The sequence below is a fragment of the Gallus gallus genome, chromosome 2, assembly GCF_016699485.2.
Source record: "Gallus gallus isolate bGalGal1 chromosome 2, bGalGal1.mat.broiler.GRCg7b, whole genome shotgun sequence".
In the NCBI taxonomy this organism is placed as follows: Eukaryota; Metazoa; Chordata; class Aves; order Galliformes; family Phasianidae; genus Gallus; species Gallus gallus.
The window spans coordinates 44,615,881-44,638,830 of NC_052533.1; the positions used below are offsets into that span (position 1 = coordinate 44,615,881).

At 35.6% G+C, this 22,950-nt stretch overlaps 1 protein-coding gene across 47 annotated transcripts in view; it reads right to left on the minus strand.

The window, feature by feature from the left end:
* CLASP2 (cytoplasmic linker associated protein 2) overlaps positions 1-22,950 on the minus strand; it is a 137,403-nt gene that overhangs the window by 32,028 nt on the left and 82,425 nt on the right. For 13 of the 47 annotated variants that reach the window (XM_040682648.2, XM_015281518.4, XM_015281512.4 and 10 more), the window contains 11 exons: positions 22,299-22,354; positions 21,028-21,198; positions 18,357-18,380; positions 15,688-15,705; positions 13,802-13,903; positions 13,638-13,664; positions 10,578-10,604; positions 8,378-8,548; positions 7,302-7,409; positions 2,799-2,861; positions 1,962-2,068 (listed from right to left, as the gene is read on the minus strand). In XM_040682648.2, the coding sequence (XP_040538582.1) occupies positions 1,962-2,068; positions 2,799-2,861; positions 7,302-7,409; positions 8,378-8,548; positions 10,578-10,604; positions 13,638-13,664; positions 13,802-13,903; positions 15,688-15,705; positions 18,357-18,380; positions 21,028-21,198; positions 22,299-22,354 (874 nt within the window). The remainder of the gene's footprint in view (positions 1-1,961; positions 2,069-2,798; positions 2,862-7,301; positions 7,410-8,377; positions 8,549-10,577; positions 10,605-13,637; positions 13,665-13,801; positions 13,904-15,687; positions 15,706-18,356; positions 18,381-21,027; positions 21,199-22,298; positions 22,355-22,950) is intronic. The other 34 variants (XM_040682764.2, XM_040682698.2, XM_040682730.2 and 31 more) reach the window with 13 other exon arrangements.

The window sequence follows — 22,950 nt, forward strand, 5'->3', positions numbered from 1 at the left end:
AAATACATTAAAAAACAAAAGCAAGCCAACAAAACAAAACACAACATAACAAAGGCCAGAGGAAAAATGCACTGTTTATCCTAAAAGGCCAAACACAAGCTGCTGCAAAGTAACTCTGCCATTCAAACACGAGCTGAACCGAGTAGTTAAAAACCCAGTTTCATTACACATTCAAATAAGCAGAAGTGATTGTTCTCCCTTTAATTACGACTGCAGTTTACACAGGGCTTTCATTTTTGCTTGCTGAATTGCTTTAATGTTATTTAAATACATCACGTAACAAGCAAGCTCACTGACAACAATACATGTACGCATATCCATGTAAGAGAATAAAGGAAGAGATAAAATAACATTAACAACAAAGTAATGTGAAAATCAAATATTATGGATTATGTCTGTCAGGATGTTACTGTTCTGCCTTTTAAAAACACAATTCTGACAAGGGGCTTTATTCTGTGATAAAAGAAAACAAAGAACACTCATAACCAGATCCATCTAAATGCATGGGATGCAAGCAGTCCTACTAATACTGTATTACTCTAATGCTGCTCTTCTCTATCCTTCCTAGTTGTATAGATTATAGCTAAAATATACAAATTAATTTTTCTCTAGCACTTATAGAAACATTGTGCTATTCTGCATTTAGGTAATACAAACGAGTTTCTATGAACAAACTGAATTGCTTCAACTAAGCAGAGAACATTCAAGTCTCAATAACAGTCATTAGAAGCAAGAGTTTCTCCTCAGTTTATTATGCATTTCCCACTACATTTGTAACCAAGATAAATTAGAATAAGCTATGAAACTGCTAAAAGATGCACATTACATAGCAGCATTGTGGGTTTTCTCATTATAGACGGAAACTTCTAAAGTCCCATGTGCTATTTCTCTCTATTCTACCTTATAAAAATCCACAATGCAGACTGAGTTCCAGTTTGCCAACCAGAATTCCAGATTTCTACCCAAAACTTTTTGCAAGTTCACACTATCAAAAATGGTAAATTTATCATGAAAACAGTATTAACCAAGAAGTCAATAAACTGGCAAGACTATACACACATGATAGAGCTCTTCAGATTCTTTTTCCTTTAAAATTTTGTTTCCCTCTCTGAAACGAGATGATATTTCAGATCCTTTCCAATGCAAATTTATCTATGATTCTAGAACTTTTTTTTGTTGTTGTTGTTAAAAAAATACCAACAAACCTCTTAAAGAGTTCTATTATTTATGCAACAGGTATTTTATATATAAATAATGTTATGCAAATTTTATATGCAAATACATGATAAAAATGTTGAAAACTCACAATACCAGTATTTTAAATTATTTGAAGATTTCACTTTGCTGAGACCGATGGCAGAACAACAAAACACATGACATATGCTTTCAGTTTGGCTAATTGGGGCACAATGGAGAGGAAGCCAAAAAGACCCCTTTAAAGAACAGTACGGTTCAGACCAAGAACAGCATAACTAGCTGGCAAATCAGTGTAACATTTTAAAAATAAAAACCAAACTTACTAAATGCTGCCTGTCAAACCATCAGTTTATCTCTTCAGCATTAACCTTGCGCGTTGTCAAAACAACTTTAAGTGTGCCTTAGATCTTATCATCTCTGCTCTTAGAATCCTACCAAGCTCAATCTATCTAGAAGTTTGTGTAGCTGTTGTGGAATACTGCTCCTAAGTGCCTTCTGCTCAAGAGGCTCCTACAGCTACTCCAACAGAACAGCCCAAGACTATATCCTGCCTGCCATGGAAAACAAACATTTCTCTAAAGTTAAGACTTCCATATGGAACAAAAATTCCCATGCTTTGCAGCTAAAATAATTCGATTTCTCTTTTTTTCACACCTACAAGTCAGTAAGACATGGAAGGACAAGTCCTTTTACACATTTCAGTGTACAAACACTAAACATTTTAGCAGTTTGCATGCTCCACAACACAGGCACGAGAGTCTTACCAAAGCATCCGCTACTGCCTCTTCCACATCAGAACCCGTGTTCAGAACTCTCATAGCGCTAACTGACGAGGACAATCTACTCGACTGACTAATTCCAAAGCTGGTACCTGTTAAATCGTCAACAAAAAAAATGAAAAGAAAAAAAAACAAAGCAGACGTCAGTCAGAACTGTAACACAGAATATTAATACTATACTCACTTTAAAAAAACCCAAGCAGAAGAAAAGCATTTGCTTAATGTTTCTAATAAATCACATAGGGGCTAAAATATGGATGTTTTCATCCCAACATCTTTAGTGGTGCGGTGAAAGGTACAAATGAAATAACAACAGGAATATGAAGATTCTATTCCAGTATCACAGAAGAAAAAAAAACAACAACAGACGAAATACTTCAACTAAAAGAACTCAGTAGTGCCCTTTTGGTTTGGTTTTTTTTTTGGTTTGTTTGTTTGTTTAACATCTTCATTTTGGGTTTTTGTTTTCATTTCAAAGGAAAGTAAAAATAATAGGAAGGTCATAGAGACTACTGATGAAAAAACTACATGCATAAAGAATGCGCTACAAATACTGAAAAAATGGAAAACTAAAAAATCCTCTGCAAGGAAAAAATAAAGTGACTGTTGTTAGGGAAGGAAAAGATTATCACTGGGGCATGAAGGTGGAGACAAAATCTAGTAACACAAACACATCTATCGGGATTATTAAAACCACAGAACGGAAATTAATGTAAATAATGCTTTTTACAACTGAACTATGAGGATAACCAAGTGGGTGGGTGGGGGAAAAAAAATCCAGGATGACTGCACAGATGACAGCAAAGTGTACTCATCCTTCACCTGTAGCCCCATAAGCATCAGGAGCGTAGAGGGCACCAGTGGATCTGGAGTGATGTCTGGAAGCTGCAATAACAGGATCATACAAACCCTATCTATTACCATGGAATCAAAGAGCTGCAATAGTTGCTTAGATGAACAAAAGCACATTTGTCAAAAAGATACAGCTTTAGCACAAGAAAATGAATACTACACAGAAGGATAAAAATTCAGACACGTTCTTTGATTATGCAGAACAGAGAGGTTTATGTACACTGGATATTTCATGCATGATTTTTTATTTTTAATTTAAAGGATTAAGAGCAGATTAAAAGCAAATATGTTCAAGTTCAAAGAAAAAAGAAAGCGTAGGTACATACACACACAAACACACACAACAGAATCCTCAAAAATACTGGAAAAGGTTCACTAATACTGTTTTTTCCATTGCAGTTAATTTGATTCTACATGTTCAAAAGCCAGAACTCACATACCAAACAATCTGTAAGAAAGTAACTACTGCACAAACTGTGTTAGCAGCTGACAACTGGTATTAGCTTAAGCTCTTTCCCACCTACAAATAAGCTAACCTTACTTAAAATCATCACTTTACAAGTGAAAGTTAAAATTATTCAATTTTAATTAAAAAAAAAAAAATAAAAGAAGTCAATGTAATTAACATTCCATGTTTCTATTGTTCCTGGCCCCCAGTACAGGAAGGACGTGGAGCTCTTGGAGCAGGTCCAAAGGAGGGCCACTAAGATGATCAGAGGGCTGGAGCACCTCTCCTGTGAGGAGTGGTTGAGGGAACTGGGCTTGTTTAGCTTGCAGAAGAGAAGGCTCCGGGGAGACCTCATTGCGGCCTTCCAGTACTTGAAGGGAGCATATAAACAGGAATGGGAACGGTTGTTTATGAGGGTGGATAGTGATAGGACAAGGGGGAATGGTTTTAAACTGGGACAGGGGAGGTTTAGGTTGGATATTAGAAGGAAGTTTTTCACCCAGAGGGTGGTGACACACTGGAACAGGTTGCCCAAGGAGGCTGTGGATGCTCCATCCCTGGAGGCATTCAAGGCCAGGCTGGATGTGGCTCTGGGCAGCCTGGTCTGGTGGTTGGCGACCCTGCACAGAGCAGGGGGGTTGAAACTCGATGATCACTGTGGTCCTTTTCAACCCAGGCCATTCTATGATTCTATGATCGTTTTCTTTACAGTAAAATGTGAAATTGAGACAAGTTGAAATTGAGCATTTACTGTGGCTGCTGAAAATCCTTTGAAGTTACGGAAAGTTGGAAGCAAAGATCCTTAAGGACTTCTGAATAAAAAGGAGCACCCTCTTTTTTTCTGACCTTTCTGTTAAAAAAACATCTTTCAGAGATTCTAAAACAGTTTGCCTATACCATATTGCTAGTATTTTCTTTCTTAAATCAAGCAACATTAATGTTTTTTAACAAGTCAGTTTCCTTCTTCAGTTTACTTAAAGCAGAATTTTACAACCATGTAATTGAAACTGGCTTTGAAAACTTTGAAGTCTAACCAAAGTGACTTGCATCCCGGATATAATACTATAATTTAATAAAGAACTGAAAATGCAAATATTTTACACCTTCAAGATACATAAAGCAGTAAAAATAGAAACCAGGAATTAAATGAGTCATCGTTTACTCTGATTATCATATGTAATCTAAGAGCCTGATTTCAATATAGTAATTCCAACATAGGTCAAATCACATCTGAGGAAGAACACATCATTTAACCTGAGTGAACTCCAAAATGATCCTGAGCACTGTAAAGACCCCAGAAACAACTCTGTTTTTTCCCCTTTCTCTGCTTTTTGCAGAGGTACAGCAAAGTATTTTATGCCATGTGAAATCTGCATGAAAATGTTTAGCTAGGTAGCTTTATTAAGCAAATAATACTTTATGGAATACTTGGTTCTTCACAACACACGTCTCAGTATGGAAAAGGAGACAGAACAGAATATGTCAAAACATATGCATTGAGAGTGATATAGCTGGAACTACACGCAACAGTGGAGTAAATCTTTTCATTATTTTCCATCAACAAGCCCTGAAAATTAAAGGTAAACTTAAGCCATACAATTCAAGATGATCCTGTCTCCATGTACATTTGAATTATGCTGGAAATTTTTCTAGGATGGTGAAAGGAGGCACTATTTTGGATGTATCTCATTTCAAAAAGCATTTTCAAGAATATTTTTTGTACCCTTCAAACAGCAGAAGTACTGTATTTACTTATCTTTCTTCATTTTAACTATTTGTAAGATTAATCAAAATAAGAACTATTTTAAAAGGACTCAAAATAACAACATATTTCTTGACTACAGTACAGAAGATTACACTGGCTTCCTGTTTAATATCAGCTGCATATAAGAGAAAAATTGGCCCTTCCATACTAGCTACCAATCTCTTGCTACTCAAGAGTGGCTGTTATCTCTCCCTTTGTGGTCTTACATTAAGGTGCGAGCCTACAGAAGCACTTCACACAGAGAAGCAACCATAAAACAACTGCATCAGTTTACATCCTGAATGGTTTAGCACTTGTAAGCAAAACTTACTCTGCTGAAAAAGAGATGATACAAACAACATTTCCTCCCTTCCCCAATCCCATGTTTAACTATTTCTATTTACAGATATAGAGACGGACTGATTTGTCTTCTAATTCTATCCTTGAAAAACATTATTATTATTACTATTTTTAAGAGAAATCCCTAACGTCCCATAAAACAAAGCTGGTCTAACAAAATACTGAATGACATTTAAAATTTGTAAGTAGAAGGATTTCAGGTTTATTTCAGATACAGGTTTGTTTGTTTGTTTTTTAATTCTAACTCCCATACTTGCTACTTTGCATTCTCCATGCTATCAGTCATTCAACCTATTGTATTTGTACAGGTATTTGTTCTGAAATGTAATACAATAATTAAACTCCATCTATAAAAATAAAATCTCAAGTAGCATCTGGCCCACTACTATTTTATTAGTTGAACACAGATTTTTTTTTTAATTAACAGCATTTGATTAAAAAAATCAAATGTAAATCAGATCTTACATGCATGTAATTAAATTCAAGGTGCAGGGCAGCAAAAGCAGCACAAAAAGAACCGGAAAGATCTCATTTTTAAAAGAAAAGATGTGTGTATGCTACAATACAGTCCACCTGCTGTGTTTTAGTAAGGGAGACAAGCTTATTATTGGATCCTGTACAATGTCTACTTTTAATTGAATTTCCCAATTAAACAGCATCTGGGTAGATTAGCATTAGTTACTGAAACGGCTTTCATTCAATTAATCCATACTTCCCCAATAAAAACCATGGCTGACAGGAAGCACACTGCCTTAACAGACTGTAACAGACTTCCAGTGCTAATGAGGAGTACAGTCAGGTGCTTCATCTGAGAGAGAAACCAGAGGTTTTCTATATTTCATGGCTAAAATCACATCACCTTAAACTGCAAACTACAAAATTACACTGTTCAGACAGTCGTATGGAGAGAGTTTCGTACTGCTGAAAAAATAAAAATCTAGCATGTAAGATACTTCCATCAACATTTGCTACCAAGTTTGTAGCAACCTTGACAAGGATACAGGAAGCTTCCCCGATCCATAGCACGTTAGAATAATTACAAGCAAACTTCCCAATTCTTTATTCACTTTTCAGAAGCACAAACCGACTTGACAAATATACAAAATCATCTAAGTGTCAGGACAACAAACTGAAATACTCAGCAAAAGCAAAACTTACAGCAACTCTAGGACTGAAAGCGGTTATGTTATATGTGTGTATGTTTTCAACTTTTTCAACTTCTGTCCTATGTAAAAACACAGTTCAATTACTTCTCTACTCTATAATCATTTTTTCTACTCTGATTAAAATAAACTACAGAACTGTACTTTGGTTCATGTACTAGGATAAGGACTCTACGACGTGCCCTGTTCATTTGTAGCAAACTGAAGGCAGCCTAGAACACAGTTACTCCTCCATAGAGGTCCCTTATCTGCACCACTGCATTACTCCCTCTAACGGCACGTAGTGCTCTGATGACAGGATAGCTAAGAACAAAATCTGCTTCATTTCACGTAGTAACAGATTCTAGCTGATGCAGGGAAAGGTGCAGGGCGACAGTCAAGCTACATTTTAGTTGCTCAAATTGATTAACTGTTTCTAAGCAATGAATACTCTAACAAAGATAAACAAGTAATTTCAAAAAACCCTCCAAAGGCAGAATCACCCTTTAAACAACAACAAACAACTAGGTGCTATGGATCACACATCTTTCCAAGCTGCTAGATTTTAAGGTAAGGCTAATATACTACCAAAGTATTTTTGAAGTGTGCAACCCATTCACACGCTGGTCAATTTTCCATCCAAGTAAATGGTGAGTGAGCCAAGGAAGGGAAAATAACGGTGGCCTGCTACAAGCTACATGGAGGAGGCATGGATTCGTTAGGTGCAAATAACGAAGGGCAAGGACAGCCATGCACAACAAGGGGCTCTCAGTACTTACCAAGGGGTGGAAAAGAGCGGACAGGGCTCGTGTCCCTGCTACTTTCACGGCTGGCCTCCCGACTGCACCCCTGACTCACACTAGGCCGAGGAATGCGGCTGCCTCGTGCTAGTATGATTCAGGGTACAGACAAACAGCAGCACAGAGGGAGAAGACATAAGAAAAGTTGCAGTTTTAATGATATTCTGTTTTTCAGTAAGATCAAAGATGTATTTCTACGAAAAGACACTGATGATTATGTTGTATTTTAAGTTTTAACTGATTCCACACACTTTCTTGATTGTGCTAGAATACACAGTGTAGTCAGTTCAGCGAAACTACTTTTTTGGACAGCTAACAAAGTTGATTTACCAACTCTTCACAGAATGGTTGAAAAAAGCTCTCGAAAAGGATGGAGAGTGAGCAAGCAATAAAAAAATATGGAGAGAATATTCATTCAAAATTCGTGCTCACGTTCTAGGTAATCTACACAACAGTAACAAAATGAAAAATTAAGCTTTCTCAAGAAGGAAAAGATAAAGATCACACTGCCAGGGCACAAATCAAAAATACAAAATAAAGAAGATGAAGAACTGCAGTTGCTGTTCTTGTAAATTGGTGTTGCATCTATTGAAGAACACTGCTTGATTTCAGTACAGATAATAAGGTGTAATCAGCTTATACTGTGAGGCATGGGAAGCATGACATTCATTTTTGTGTCACAGAAATATATATACACACACACATCCAGAGGACACAGACGTAATAAAGAAAATCTTCTTAAAATGGTAGCACTTTCATCTAATGGATGTGGTAGTTTGGAGGATGAGAATAAGACAAGACTGAAAGAGGGAAGAAAGAAATGGAGAAGAAAAGAACAACTACTGCATTTTCAGAGGAAGAAGCTATCTGCTTCAAGTTAAAAAATGTGCCTAGTTTATCAATTCCTAGTCTCAGCATCCAGGTACATTTTAGATTTCTATCTATATGCATTCTAACCTTACCATCCACCTGTAATGTAAATGCAAGGAATAGTTAGCCAGCACACAACATAAAAATGTCTATAAAGAAATCAAGACTTCTTTATCAGTTCTTACCTACTGACAATCTAGAAGGACTGGCTTCTCTACTGCATCCCTGACTTCTTGGGATTTTGCTTCGTTTTTGTGCAGCTGCAGGGTTCACTAACACTCTCTGAACCCCTGTGTTCATAGTGGAAAGCGTAGTTGTTGTCAAAACTCTTCCAGGAGATCCAGATCTACTGCCAGCTGAAGGCAAAATGAAGGAATGTAAGTAACAGCACATAAAGATAAATAACCAGGGTTTTAAAAAATGCTTAAGAACAGCAGGAAACTGGTGGTAGATTGAAATGGTCTGGAAAAACATACACGGTAAGAATGTGAAATTTAAAGCACTGGTACAAGTTCTTAAGGAACCACATAAAAGGCAGATACAGTTAGCAACACAAGGAAACACTTGGTGTGGCACTGAGCACCAGGTATGCTCAAAAAACCACAAACTGCATTTCTGCATTTCCCGTTTTCATCATCAGTTTGGATGTCCCTGACACGAACAGTGGTCTGTTCATTTAAATCTCACTGTCATTAATCATGTTTTCTATAATAAAATTAATAAAATAATTCTTAAAACAACAGCTAGAAAGGTAAGCTGAGCACCTATAAACCCGTGATTCTGTCATTATCCCAGCTCTTCCAATGCCACCAGTGTTGTAACAGAATGAAATCATCATTCTCCTAACATATAAACTCTTCTTACACGCTTCTTAAAGCATGGGTTTTCAGTCTTAGAGGAGTTAAATAAAATGCCACTGAGAACAACTGAAATAGTCACATTCTTTCCTGTGGAGATTACTCCACAAATTTAAAGAAAAGCTTTAACTACTTTTTAAAAAGGTTACAAAAAACTGATCAGGACATTCCATTTAAGCACCTCGTATCTTTTCCTTTTATTAACAGTTTACAGTTTATCAAAATTGTATATTCTGTAGTACACTGTAACTGTTCATTTCAGCAAAGCATACTCAATACAAGAAATTTGCCAAGCGTCCCTGATGTGGATCCATCCTTCGACACTGCAGTCAGAGCAAATGTCAGTTCTAAGCCCCAACAAACAATCCACCCTTCTTTTACAAGTTTGTACCACCAGTTGATATAAATTTATTCGTATTTCCAGCTGTGGAATTGAACAAGTCTGACCAAATACATAGCAAAACATAACTTAAACCAAAGGTTAATTATGTGCAGGTAAGAATATACCATTAATCTTTCAGAAATAATCACGTAACCATATGACTTCACCTAAGCTACCAAATCTATGACCTTAACATGCAACATCTTAATTAAGTTTCATGGGATGCTTCTTATGAGGTGTATTTAAAAAAAAAAAAGAGTTTAATGAAGCTTGACTTGTATGGGAAAAGAAACAAAATCCCAAACAAAACAAAATATAGGCTAGGTGAAGGGAGAAAACCAAAAAGATATACCATGCATATACCTTCAGATTCATTGTTTGAATTCAAACTTGAAATGGTTATTTAGCAAAATGCCCTTTTCCAAACTACGGACCTATTCAGCAGAAATGATAAATACATTTTAAACAGCCTAGAAAAAAATAAGCATAGCTTCTACAATTGGGGGGAGTGTAGGGAAGGAAAAAGAAGAGGCAAATTGATAAAACTGCTGTGGTCTGCAGAAGTTAAGGGTTTGTCAGTTTCTTCATGTTGGAGTAATTCAACTTAGGCCTGACACTACTATTCTACGTTCCCACTTTCCAGTATTTCTAACCCAAATGCTGGAAAAACCTTTCACTGTCCCAAAGACTTTTAGACTATTTTCTACAATATGTCAGATACTGGAGAATGTGAATCCTTCTCAAAATATACAAATATAATATTTAAACTTATTTTTAATATCTTTTTGTCTGACCTGCAGAGGATACCACTATAGCCTAAATAAACCAAACACAGTGTAATATCCTGAAAACATTATTTTAAGAGCAACAGCGTTGTCATACTGTTCGTAATACTACCATCAGCATCAGATCTAAACAACGAAAGCTAGATGATTAATTAAAAACGAGGAATTACTGAAACAGTATTCTAAACTGACAAAACCCTCCCAAATCTGCTGCCTTCTGAATAACAGTTGCATTGTATGAGTTAAGTGCAGCATATGGAAAAAAGCAAGCCAGAATTTCTGCTGAATAGGGTCCTTAAAATGAGGTATGTAAAACAGGTGATCAAACAATGACGTATACACAAATTCTGTAGACTCTTACCACCAATGGGGTTAGCAGACTGTGATCCTGAACAAGTGTAAAGGCAGGATTAGGGTAGGGGTTTATAATCCATGAAGAGGGAGGGAGCAGAGCAGATTTAAAAATGGATGGCAAATGGAAATAAGAAAGCTTTAGTCATTTCACACAGGAAAAAAAGCCACAAGGGGGTTATGCTAAAGCAGAGCTTTTAAGTAGCTTCCACAATTGAAGAACTAAGTTCAAATGCCATGTACAAAGCAGATGAAGCAAAGCTGCACAAGCAAATTACAATTCTTCAGCTTTCTAATCAACAACTCGGTAACACTGAAGAATTAATTTCAATTAAACATGAAACTGTAGCCTTCAAATTACTTTTAAGAAGTACCAGGTTGCCAAAACAACTTCAAAATTTCAACAGCTGAACAAAAATTACACACAAGGCCAAAACATATTTTTGTTCAAGACAGACAGTAAAGGAACTGAGCTGCAAGTGCGGTGGATGACCAAAAAAAAAAAAGCAAACAACTTTCACAATGGCACATTTGAAAAGACTTGCATATAATTTAGGGTTTTCCTCTTTCTCAATTCATCTGAAGTGTAACAGTAAGAATTTGTTTCCATTCGGAAATTTTATTCTTTCTCTGAATGAAGACTGATGTGATTTTCGCATACCTCGCTGAATTAACTGACAACCAAATAGAAAGGGACAGGAAAAAACTGAACAATTTTTTCCATGGATAAAGTAATGGGATGTAGGTACACATATTTATTTTGGGAAACAATTGAATAATTGAAGTAAGCATAGGAGTAAAGCACTTCTGAAACCCTAAAAAGTATCATTTGTAAAAGCATTCAGATTTGCAAGTCTTTCACATAATGAGCTTCAAACAAAAATACTGAATAGTTTTAAATCTAAATTTACAAAAGCATCTGTGTTGCAGTGCTGGGTTTTTTTGTTTGTTTGTTTGTTTTTTTAATTTAAGAAATATTAAGCTTAAATCTAATATGAAATTATTTCCCTGCTACAAGTGAGGACACTAAACCAATCCCAGGTAGGGAAACATCAAGAATCTCACTCCACACAATACTGTGAAAATTTTTATTTATGTAAAGAAGCATCACCTACACAGCAGGTATACGCTGCCTGACAGCTTTCCTTATCTTTGCCCTGTTTACCTTCTTTGAACGTCTCAGAATTCTCATTCTCCCCATCTTACAGGTTATAATGAGCTAACTGAAAGCATCAGTTCTGAACAGATGGAGTGAGAAAAGGCACTGAAGATGCATTCTTATATTTAATTTTTACACATTATCACGAGTAAACACGTCTAGTTAATTCAATATCTATTCAGCTCATCTCTTTTGATATTGATACGGTAAAAAAAAAACCTTATCTTGCAAAAAACCTGTCATCATCTGCAAAAATCAAACTGTACGTGCTTCAGTTTGTTTCCTTGGATTTGTAGTCAGTTCAATGTAACGTGACGTTTATAAGAGAAGTTGTAGATCACTACTTAAATGTTAAACTTCCCTCCCTCCAGTTTATTTTTAAGGATTTATTACATTTCTTCAAAGAAAGACCAACTCTTTCCTAGTATCAGTGGAAAGATACAGATATTGCTCACTGCTTTTACTAAAGTAGATTTTAGGTCATTTGCCTTCCCTACTTAGTCCTTAAACTATTAATCCAAAAATTCTTTGCTTATGATAGAGTTTAGTCGACATTGGAAACATAGGACAAGTTTTGCAGAACTTCTGTCATAGCCAATAACTAAGCTTAACCTTCAACCACTAATAGTCATGGGATTAGATAACTATCCACAAGAAGTTTACTTAACAGCATTTCTGTTATTTATTTTATTATTTTTTATTTATTTGCTCCGTTTCGGGTTTTTTTTTTTTTTAGAATTTTAGTTCACAAAACCTGCAATCATTGGATTAAATTTGATCCAACTACGTTTGACGGAAATTGAAGTCTACAGAGCAAAACGGAACAGGAAGTGCTCTAGTAGAAAAGGAAACTGAAATTCTTCTACTTTTTTAACCTCTCAAATTCTAGTTACGAGAAATGCAGTCATTACTACTAAGAAGACAAACATTTCTGCCATTAACCATAGAAATAAAGGTTTTTGCTAAAGTAGATACGGTTAATCAGAAGAATAATTACAACGGAAAATTGAAAATCTATGCTTACTAGTTTTGTAACATGAGACCTGTCAAACTATAGCATTGGTTAATTTATTTACATTAATTTTATCATTTATTTCTGTTCCTTTCATTAATTAAATTACATTAAATTTAATTAAAAGATGTTTAATGCATTTCACTAGATGAGACAAAGCTGAATATCTGAAAACAATACAGGTATGTTTTCAGAAGTCGGCTGTTGGCATCAGATAACAAACAAACTGCCACAGGTCTGCCAGTGTCAAAGAAGGTGAGGTAGAGTCAGGTCTCTAATTAATGACAGGCAGCTCAACTAGATGAGAAATTCTCCATTTGCTTTTGTTTACGAGCACACAAGAAAATTACTGGGGATCAGCTAACATACAGCAAATTTATTCTTTACAACTTTTGGTTTCAATGCAAGCTACAGAACAGACTACCTAGTTAGTGTTCAGTGTTTTTCATTCCAAAGAGATAAGTAAAGGCAAGGTAATGTCTGTAACACAAAAAAGGAGTAAATATTCAAGAACTAGCATAGTGTCCTAGCTTAAAATGTAATTTGCTATTTATGGCTGAAGAAATAAGACTTTCCGAAAAGTGAATGATTGATTTTTAAGGTTAACAGTGAAGACACCATTCAGCCTACACATTTTTCTGTGTTATTTGTCCATGTATTACATATAATTGACACAGATATTTTACTGGTGTTGTGTGTTTAGGATTTGGGGAGGAGGGGGGGAGAAGAATGTTGAGAGGTTATAGTTGAAGAAAGAATTTAGGGGTAAATTTTGCTTCTTTTTACATGATCTAATTTAATGGACAAACTAAGACCTAACCTACTATTTTGCCCAGAGAAAAACAACATGAATTATAAAAGCATGCAAATACCACTGACCCAAAACACTGAAAAAATACCTTCATTTTTCTCTGGCGATGATGAACCTAAGGCACAGAACAACAACTCAGTATGTAGCTTGTTTTTTTTTAAATTAACTTTGACTGTAGCCATTTGTCAATGAAACGTATGCTAAAGCATTTGGCCTTTTATCAGGTATATCTGAGAAACAGCAAATACATACGCTGAGACTGAGAGACCACTTTGGTTCTACTCCGTCCTCTGGAATCTGTTTTAGAATTTCCAATGCCAAGAGAAGGTGTTGAAAGCTTTGTTCGTATACGACCTATAATGTAAAAATTGCATTAAGTTAGTTTTTCACAGCAATGTAGAAAGTAAAGCATTAGTAGCATTTACTATTATGTTCTTAAATTTCTGTACGTAAAAACAAAGCACAACGTAAAAGGTGAAAATTCACTTGGGATAATTAGTAGAAATTTGAACATATTGAAAGGACTTAATAGTTGAGGGTTCAAAATACTTCTCTGATGCTACTTGCTTCAGTAAATTATTTGCGTATTACCATTTAAACACCCTGAACTAGTTGGTTCTTGCTTCCTACCTGAATATGTTCATTACATTACAAAAAGGGAAATTTATTAAATATATAACAGGCAATGTAGCTACTAATATTGCAGATTCAGTCTTTTCATTATTACCTGTGGTTATAACTCTACTTTCACTGTCACAAAACTACAAAACTAGCCTTGTTTAACTTCTGAATGGGGTTCTGAGATTTCTTCCTAAATTCTGTTCTTTTTAGAAACCTGAATACTATCTCTCCTGTTACTGGAGACTGTACTGTTTTCCTGGCTATGGTAAAATAGACTTCTATACAGTTTACAGCAATTTGGAAATACTAAGTAAATTTAAGTCTCAGTGTCAGCATGGTATCAAAAAATACTGTTCCTCTCAGCAGACAGAAGAACTGACAATTCTGAAACAACAGAAATCACTTCTCTCTAGAATGCCAAAGAGGTTGAAGTTCTTTGCACTATTAGTCATATCCCTCATAAATGTTCAAAGAACAACAAAATTACCAAGGAAAGGAACTGAAAGGGAAAAAAAACCACCAAAAAACACCAAAAACCTTCCCACAAAACTGTGCTAACCATGCTTCACAGAAGTTTCACAAACAAAACCTGAAAGGTTTGAGCACTGTGAATCTAGCTCAACAAGTAATTCACTTTTAAAACAGAATTATTTAAATGGATTCTAGACATGTAGAGTCAGTATTAGACCCAGAATAACTAGGTATACAGACTATTATTTAGTTCTAGTCTCTTTAAGCTTTCCACACCAGAATTTGGAGACCAACCAAGTTAATATTATTCATCCAAGTAGAGGGAATAGCTATAGATGAGAGTCTATAAGAAGAGAACCAGAACAAAGGAGGTTATTCACTAAACTACTAGAAAAAATACGTTAGCAAGATTGGTTAGATTAACTGCTCCAAACTCTACTAGTTATCCCCATGCAATGGCAGTGTTTTCCCAATGAGTGCGGTGAGACTGCATGGCATGTAGACTGCGTTCAGAATTTGGCCTCAAAATATAGGAATCCAGAGTGCCACTATTTCACTGCTGTGTTAAATTATCAATTGGAACCTGGTTCAATTTCATCAAAGTAAAAAAATAAAAACAGAACAACAATAAACAGTTTGTATTTGTATTAATGACACGTTTAAACAAACAGCATACTAAAAATTGATTCACAAGTCTCAAAAAGTTGAATAATAATAGCAGCACCTGTTTCCCACAGCATGAGCATATTTGATGAGATTATCTGTGACTTGCTTTAAAAATAAAATAAACACACAAAACTATAAAGCTCCTATATTTTCACAATGAAAATGTTAAGCAATGATACTTCTATTGCAGATGAGTATTTGAGAATTAAAAGGAATTAAAGAATACTACATGACAACCAAGTATAAGATGCATAAACTATCTGGAGTTAGGTATCTCCACAACACCCCAAGAAAACCACATTCTACTTTCAAAGCTTAATTTGTATCAATGAAAATATTAAGCTGAAAATATTAGCTATTCTAACAAAATATTTTCTTACCATCTTCAGAAGCTGTTCCTAAACAGAAAAAATAACAAAATACATGATATTCCAAACAACAGTGTGTGCCTTCAATTCCTTTTTTGAGATAATTTTAGGAATCTCGACAAATTTTACCAAATCAGGAAGAGGTCTAAACCCTGTATTACAACTCCATTACTGAACTGAAGCAGAATTATCAAAAAACACCCATTCCACGCTTTCAGTGATTTACAGGAATGCAACATACAGCACTGCCTTCCAAACTTGTCACAAAAACACAAGGAAAAAAAATACATATGACAATTAAATGAGATCCTGACCGGAACAGACTCTGTAAATATTCTAATGCAAGCTCAAGAACACATCGCAAGAACAGTGTTTCACACACTGGACAGTTATAACTCATTAGAAACTCCACCAAGGAGAATTTCTCTGAATTATTAGTCCATGGTTACTTTTAAAACCTACATATGATTAAGTTTTGTTCAGAGAAGTAAGCAAATATAACAGGAGCTTGCTGAAACAAGATTACACTTGAACAATTACGTCAACTTAAGCAAGGCTGGACTACGACAAAATGAGTGGGACAAATGTGGCCATCAGTGCGTATGAATCAGTGAGAAGCTATCTATACAGAGCTCCTCTGAAACAGATCTGATGAGGATAGAAAAATATACATACATTAACGCTGATAATTAAGCTTAAAAGTTAAATGGCCTTAAAAAGTAAATAATCAAAAGGTAATTCCATTTTTCTTTCCATTCTATACTGTTCCAGCATATCTGACTATGACTTCTTCATACTGTAATATCTTTATACTGTTAATACAATATCTGTACTGTTAAAATCTCTCTCTAAACTTTAACTCAGTGTAAATTTCTTCACAAAAATCAGTTACAGAAATACACATGTGGGAGGGCCTCAGTTTTCTCAAATCAAATTTGCCAGTTCGTGTTAAGAAAAAATATACGAACAAAAAAAAGGACAGAAAACCCAACATTCATTCAGAGCTCGATCTCGGAACATCTAAGCCAGGCTAAGAGCTAGCTCATCCTAGGAGGAGTGGTGCTGCTTCTTTTTTCTCCACCTTTGTCACATCAACCAACCTGTCTGAACAGCTACAGCCAGTTTCAAGAGATTAAAAAAAAAAAGAGAGAGAGAGAGAATACTATTACTCTGTTCTATGTAATTAGCTTTCTGGAATTTCTTCACCTACAATAGTTCATCATAGGGTACTACAAAGCACTAGCGAAACAAGGCGTAGAAACGAGGCCATGATTAGCAGTCGAAGGATTAGCAGGAAGCAGTTAGATCAGAGCAGCTGTATGATAAACTACAGCCTGAGAGTTAAGATGTGTTCATTCTGTCTCATATCACCTCTACAGATTATCCCACTGAAAAAAAAAAATCATTGCCCTCATCAACTGTAGAGCATTTCTCCTTTTTAACAGATGCATGGGACACCTCCACGAGTTACGACATGAGTCCTTAAGAAATCCCTGGTGACAATGTGCAAAATGCACACAGCATGTGCTCAGCACAGACTAAATCCTATTATATGGAATGCAAGGAAATCTGATGTGGAAATAAGTGAGAAAGATAGTAAAATACTTTACCAGAAAATTTATTTAATTGAAGTAGACGTGCCACCTGCAACACCCCAAAATAGCTAAAATTCTTCCCAGAGGATGTCTCTTGTAGCTACTTGCGCTCGATATTCAGCACTGTAGAGACCTACCTTCCTACTATTTTCATTTCTGTGCATATTTTGTGTATTTCTTTCCCTCAGGAGACTCAGTATACTGTCTATGAAAGGAAAAACATCACCTGCTCTGCTTTCAGTAAACTACTCAATCTTCTAAACGTGCACTGTTAAAATGCACATGACAAGAGTTATGAATTAAGTAGCAACTGTAATTGACTTGTAAAGTGTTTCCCAACAAGAAATTACCACTACCAGATACCGACATGGGAAGCATTGCTTGCACACACCTGAAGAAGTCTAACAAGGACTATGAGAAACCTGACTCTCATTGCTCTGCAATTATGACAAAAACATAAGCCAACCCCCTCCCATGCATAGTGAACTTAGAAAAAGTCAGTGCTAAAGCATAGCTGGACTACTTGGTAAGCTATTTAAACAGGTAGGACTCCTCAACAAACTATTCTTTAATAGAATCGCATTGGATTATGTGACTTACAGGAATGTAAAATTAAGTAGCTAGACCAGATTGTGATGGGAGTAATTTCAAAAGAGAAAATTTTAATTTCATTTTAGAAAGTGTTAATTATCTGCTCATTCTGTTTTCCAATGGCTATTTTGCCAAAAACTCCAAAACAAAACAACCAAACAAAAAAGCTGACTTCAAAGACGGAACTGTGGAATGCAATGAAACTAGACCTTGTTACAAAAAGGAATTTAACTACAGAATTGCTCCATAATTTTTTTCTTATTTGAAGTAATAACAAAATTCTGATAAAAGCTTCTGTTGTTGATACATTCAAAACGTTGACAAATACATATAAACAACATGTATATATTAAGACCCTAAGATTACATAGGAGTTAATGAAAATAGTATAGTACATGTTAAGCAATAGACAAACATAGTAAACATTAAATATTTTACATAAAAGACACTTTAACATAATTAATAGAATTAGAGGACAGACTAAACAATTTCTTACCATCCATCTTGTCAGAAGTATCCTCTTTGTTGAAAAAGCAGGCAAAGAAACATGGAAAACTTAGTGTGTTAGAATAAAGGTGTTCACAGCAGAGTCATAAAACATTAATTAAGGAAAATACATTAATATTAAATACTGTAGACACATCTATCTAACTTGTGCGTGTATAAGCTAACTTAAGTAAAATTGGTTTCTGTCAGCCCAAGGTACAATAATATTACAGAACAAGGTACAAGTAAGTACCCTGCATGGGGACGCTAAATCTCTCTGTATTACCCAGATTTGATCAAGCCTTTGTAGTAAAATATTTATCTACTGTTTCATGCTTGGCTTTCAGCATCAATATACATTTGTGTCATTACTGAACTACAATATCTTATGAAATATGCTACTCAAGATGGGCTAAGGGACAGGAGGGGAAGAGACATCACAATAAAAACAGAAGCAAAATGGGACAAAGATCCACTCAGGTTTAAAAGCATTAAAGATTCACAAGTTCAGCTGCAAGTGCTTATTCTGACAGTAGCAATCTGAATTAAAATATTTAATGTGAGACAGATATATACAGCTCAAGTCTCCTCAATAGGCCATTACCTATTACCTAAAGCCAAAGCTAGTCAACATTCAGAATAACTGAAGAATGTCCTCCTGCATCTAGAAGACTCTTAAAATAAACTAACAAATAAAAATAATTTAAAACAACAAAAAACACATATAGATACAAGCAAGAATTCTTCATATAATAATAAGCTAAGAGACAGAGACAAATACACATTACTACACTCATGAACTTGTTCTCTTAGGCTCTACATTTTGCTACATTATATTTTATATATTTTATAATTTTTTAATAATTATTTTATAAAAAGGTAGACGTTACTCTTTAAGTAAGGGTGAGAATGAATCAGGACCCAACTGAGAAGTACTCCTTTTGTGTGACTGTAAACAAACCTCGGCCTCCTTCACCATCACTACCTTTATACAATCCATCTATAACAGCATTCAAGTTTTCTATCTATCACTATTATCACATTATATTACCATTTCAACTCAACATTATACTCTTCTCCATAAGCCACCGCATCCGCCAGCAAGGCAAAACTTTCCAACTACTCAAATCCCTCAAAAGAATTTGACATGGACTTACAGACCACGTATTCACCACTCCCCATCTACTAACTCCAATGAGAATATGCTATTTCTTTATCTCTGGTATTTCCCTGCATAAAACCTCCACTCTTTACTTCCCTGACAACCTCTGTGCCCTTAACTCCTGCCTCCAAAATTCTAAGCATGAATCGCACACATGGCTTAAGATGTTCTGAAAGCAAACCAGTATTCCAACCAGGAGCTAAATTTCTGTGAAATTTATAATGATGAAGTAAATCCTATGTTTCACAATGAATAAACACTAACAGATTTATCTCTTTGCTTTCCACTTTACACTTTTCTCCTCCCCCTACTCCTATGTTTCTTATCACTTTTATTTTCCTATGAGTCATCTCCAGCTTCATCTAAGAAACAGAGTATGTCCTTCAGCTTCCCAGATTCCCCGTGTGGGCAGTAGAGGGAGCCCACACCCCTAAGCTAAAGTCCTGCTCCAAGTAGCATTCGTTTTCAGCAGCATTGCAAACACACTGGATCCACATTCAATGGTGGTTCAAAACCACTTCAAGTAGGCACTGACAACAAAAGAAGCAGCTCATTTAGAATAGTTTTTAACCTAACTAAAAACACAGTCAAAACATCGATTAACATAGCTTACACGTATCCTAACATCTCCCAAAACACAACACAGACTGAAAAGGTCAAGGTTTTGCTTTGTTGTTTTTTTTAATATAATTTCTCTGCCTCTCTTGTGACCACGACTGGTGATAAAACTACTACAACTTGCCTCCTTGGTGGCAAAACATAGCTTGAGAAGAAAAAACTAGCAGTGAACACTGAATCTCACCCCTACGTTAAGGACAGCCTAAAAAGAAAACATGCCCAATATTCCTTTATTCTCCTTATGCGATGGCTGAATCTAAACTTGGAAGTTCTACCATCTAACACCAACCACCACTATCAGTTTTTCTGCAAACCTGTAATTTGCAGAGCTTTCTATGTCTAACAGCAATCACTCCCTGACAAAGAAGATTATCACTCAGGTGAAAAAAAAACTTTCACAGAGTTTTATGAATGGACTTTGGATGCTCTCTCTGAAATCTATTGTACACATTCGTGCAACACTTTGTATTATCTGAAGAAGCCACTACTTAATACAAGGATGTCTCATTAACTGATCATTTTACAATAGTGCTAAAGAGAAAAAAAAAATGGAAATCAAAAGTTCTGGCACTGATTTCCTGTTTACTTTTGGACACAAAAAAACCACGATCACCATCTGCTGTTAAGTGAAGGTATTGTCCCTCCCAATACATAATGTAATACCAGATTAAGACATTTAAAGAGCAGAGTATGAATATATTCCTTACATTAGTATTCTTCTAGCACAACAAAAATAAAACATCTGGCAAAGTTGGTAACTTACGTGAGAAAACGGGCTCTTTTACAACACTCTGGCAAAAATGACAATAACAGTTTTTCAAACGTAGACTTGTCTTCCCATAGCTCTTTGAAGAAAAGCCTCAGAAATAATTTCCCATTATAATAAAGATGTTTCCCTCACCTAGTGAAGCATAAGATCCTGGAGGCAGACCAGCTGCTGACAAGCGCCCACCTCCAGCTGTCTGTCCAGAAGCATGGCGGGCCTTTGCCCCTGCAGCAGCATTAACATCAATGTCACTGCGAGACCTTTGCAGAGTTCCTGGGCTTGGAACACTCTTGCTGCTGCCCGAAACTAGTAACAACAACAACAACAAATAGTTGTTAGTCGTGAATAGAATGAATTATATTTGCAAGGTTAATGTGTTCATTTTTTGCTGCAGCAAACCTGCAAAAAGTACGTATGTCACACAAATGAGGTCAATACAAACACAGTATTTTAAGGACATTAAATAATGTTGGACACGTTGCCATGAAATTCAGATAAAGATCAGTTCATGTTACAGTACTATTTATTGCCATTCCATATGAAATGTTACCATTTAATGCTCTGTGCTCCCATTCTTCTACAAACTGCGTAATTAGGAATGTTTATGGGGTTTATTACATCACTGAATGCTTCAAAACATAATGAATTCACAGCACAACTTGCGATACGGAGAGAAGATAGTATTTCCACACTTCAGCTGAGGTAAAGCTTTGGGCAAGCTGACTGAATACCTTGAATTGGTTTTGGTTTCATCTTCTGTAAAATATTTTTTACATTCATTTCCTCTGACATGCTAAATGTTCACTATTAACTAAATTTTCATTGACTCTTCCTTCACAGTTTCAATACCAACCAAACAAGCACCACCAATTAATTACAAGAGGCTTGTAAAAGGGAGTTCAGTGATTTCTTTGTAAGGAGTTACAAAGACATTACATGAAAGGAGAAAGAAGAGATTCATCTCTGAAAACTGGTGACAAAATTGAACTGTCTGAATTGTGCTGTATTTGTTTTCTCTCCAATACAGAGCAGCAACTACTTTGGAACAGATGAAAGGTGCAAGGAATCTTTCACTTGCAAACGCGATAAGCCCAATTATCGCATGTGGACCACAGAACGCAATGCTTCTTTGAGAATGACTGTCCCATGACAAAGCTCCAAGATAAACAACCAAAGAACAATTCCAATACATAGCAAATTGTCTTACACTCGCAACTGAAAATACGTAAAATCCAAGCTAAGTAAGAGGAAAACATAGCAGCAGGTGCAGCTTACAGAGACATAACATTATTCAATTGTGAAACAGGGTAAATACTTAACAAAATAAAATTTTAAGTTCCATTTAAATCTTCTAATTCAAAGAATTTTAAGGAATAAATACTGTGCAAAAGATAGCATTAGCTCACCTCTGCCTGCAAAGCTGGCTGGGCTGGCTGCAGACCATTTAGAAGATAGAGGACGACTGAAAGACAAAATCCAATAAATCCATTAAGTAAGGGCTTTTATAAATAAAACATCCCATGCATCAGATCCAAAAGGCAATTAATTCACAACAAAATGAGAGAGCAAAAGGAAAAGAAAAAAAAAAAACCAACTCTCTTTTTTTTCTCTCCTTTTCTACTTTCTCTGAATATTTTTGGAGAAAAACAGTTAATACAGACTGAAAACACCACCATTTTTATTAGTGAATCTTTTATATTTTATGAAATTACATCTTCATCACAGAGCACTTCTCCTTTGATGACACAAAGCTCAGGTCACAGAAATATTTAAGGCTGACACTGCAAGGTTTTATTTAACCACAGAGCTTATCTTCAAAATCAGCTGCCATGTAAAAAGAGTGGGAGCTGAAGAAAAATGACTGGTATATATAACAAATTAAATGGTGTCTGCAGTAACAAGGAAAAATGGATGAAAGAGGGGAAGTCTTTGTATTTTTAATACAAAAAAGGCCAGGCTGAGAGAAGGTGCATAATACTGTGTATTTACCTTAGCTACTTGCTCTGGGACTCAAGGATAATGCAGATGTCAGAATTATTAGGTAACTTCTCACAGAGA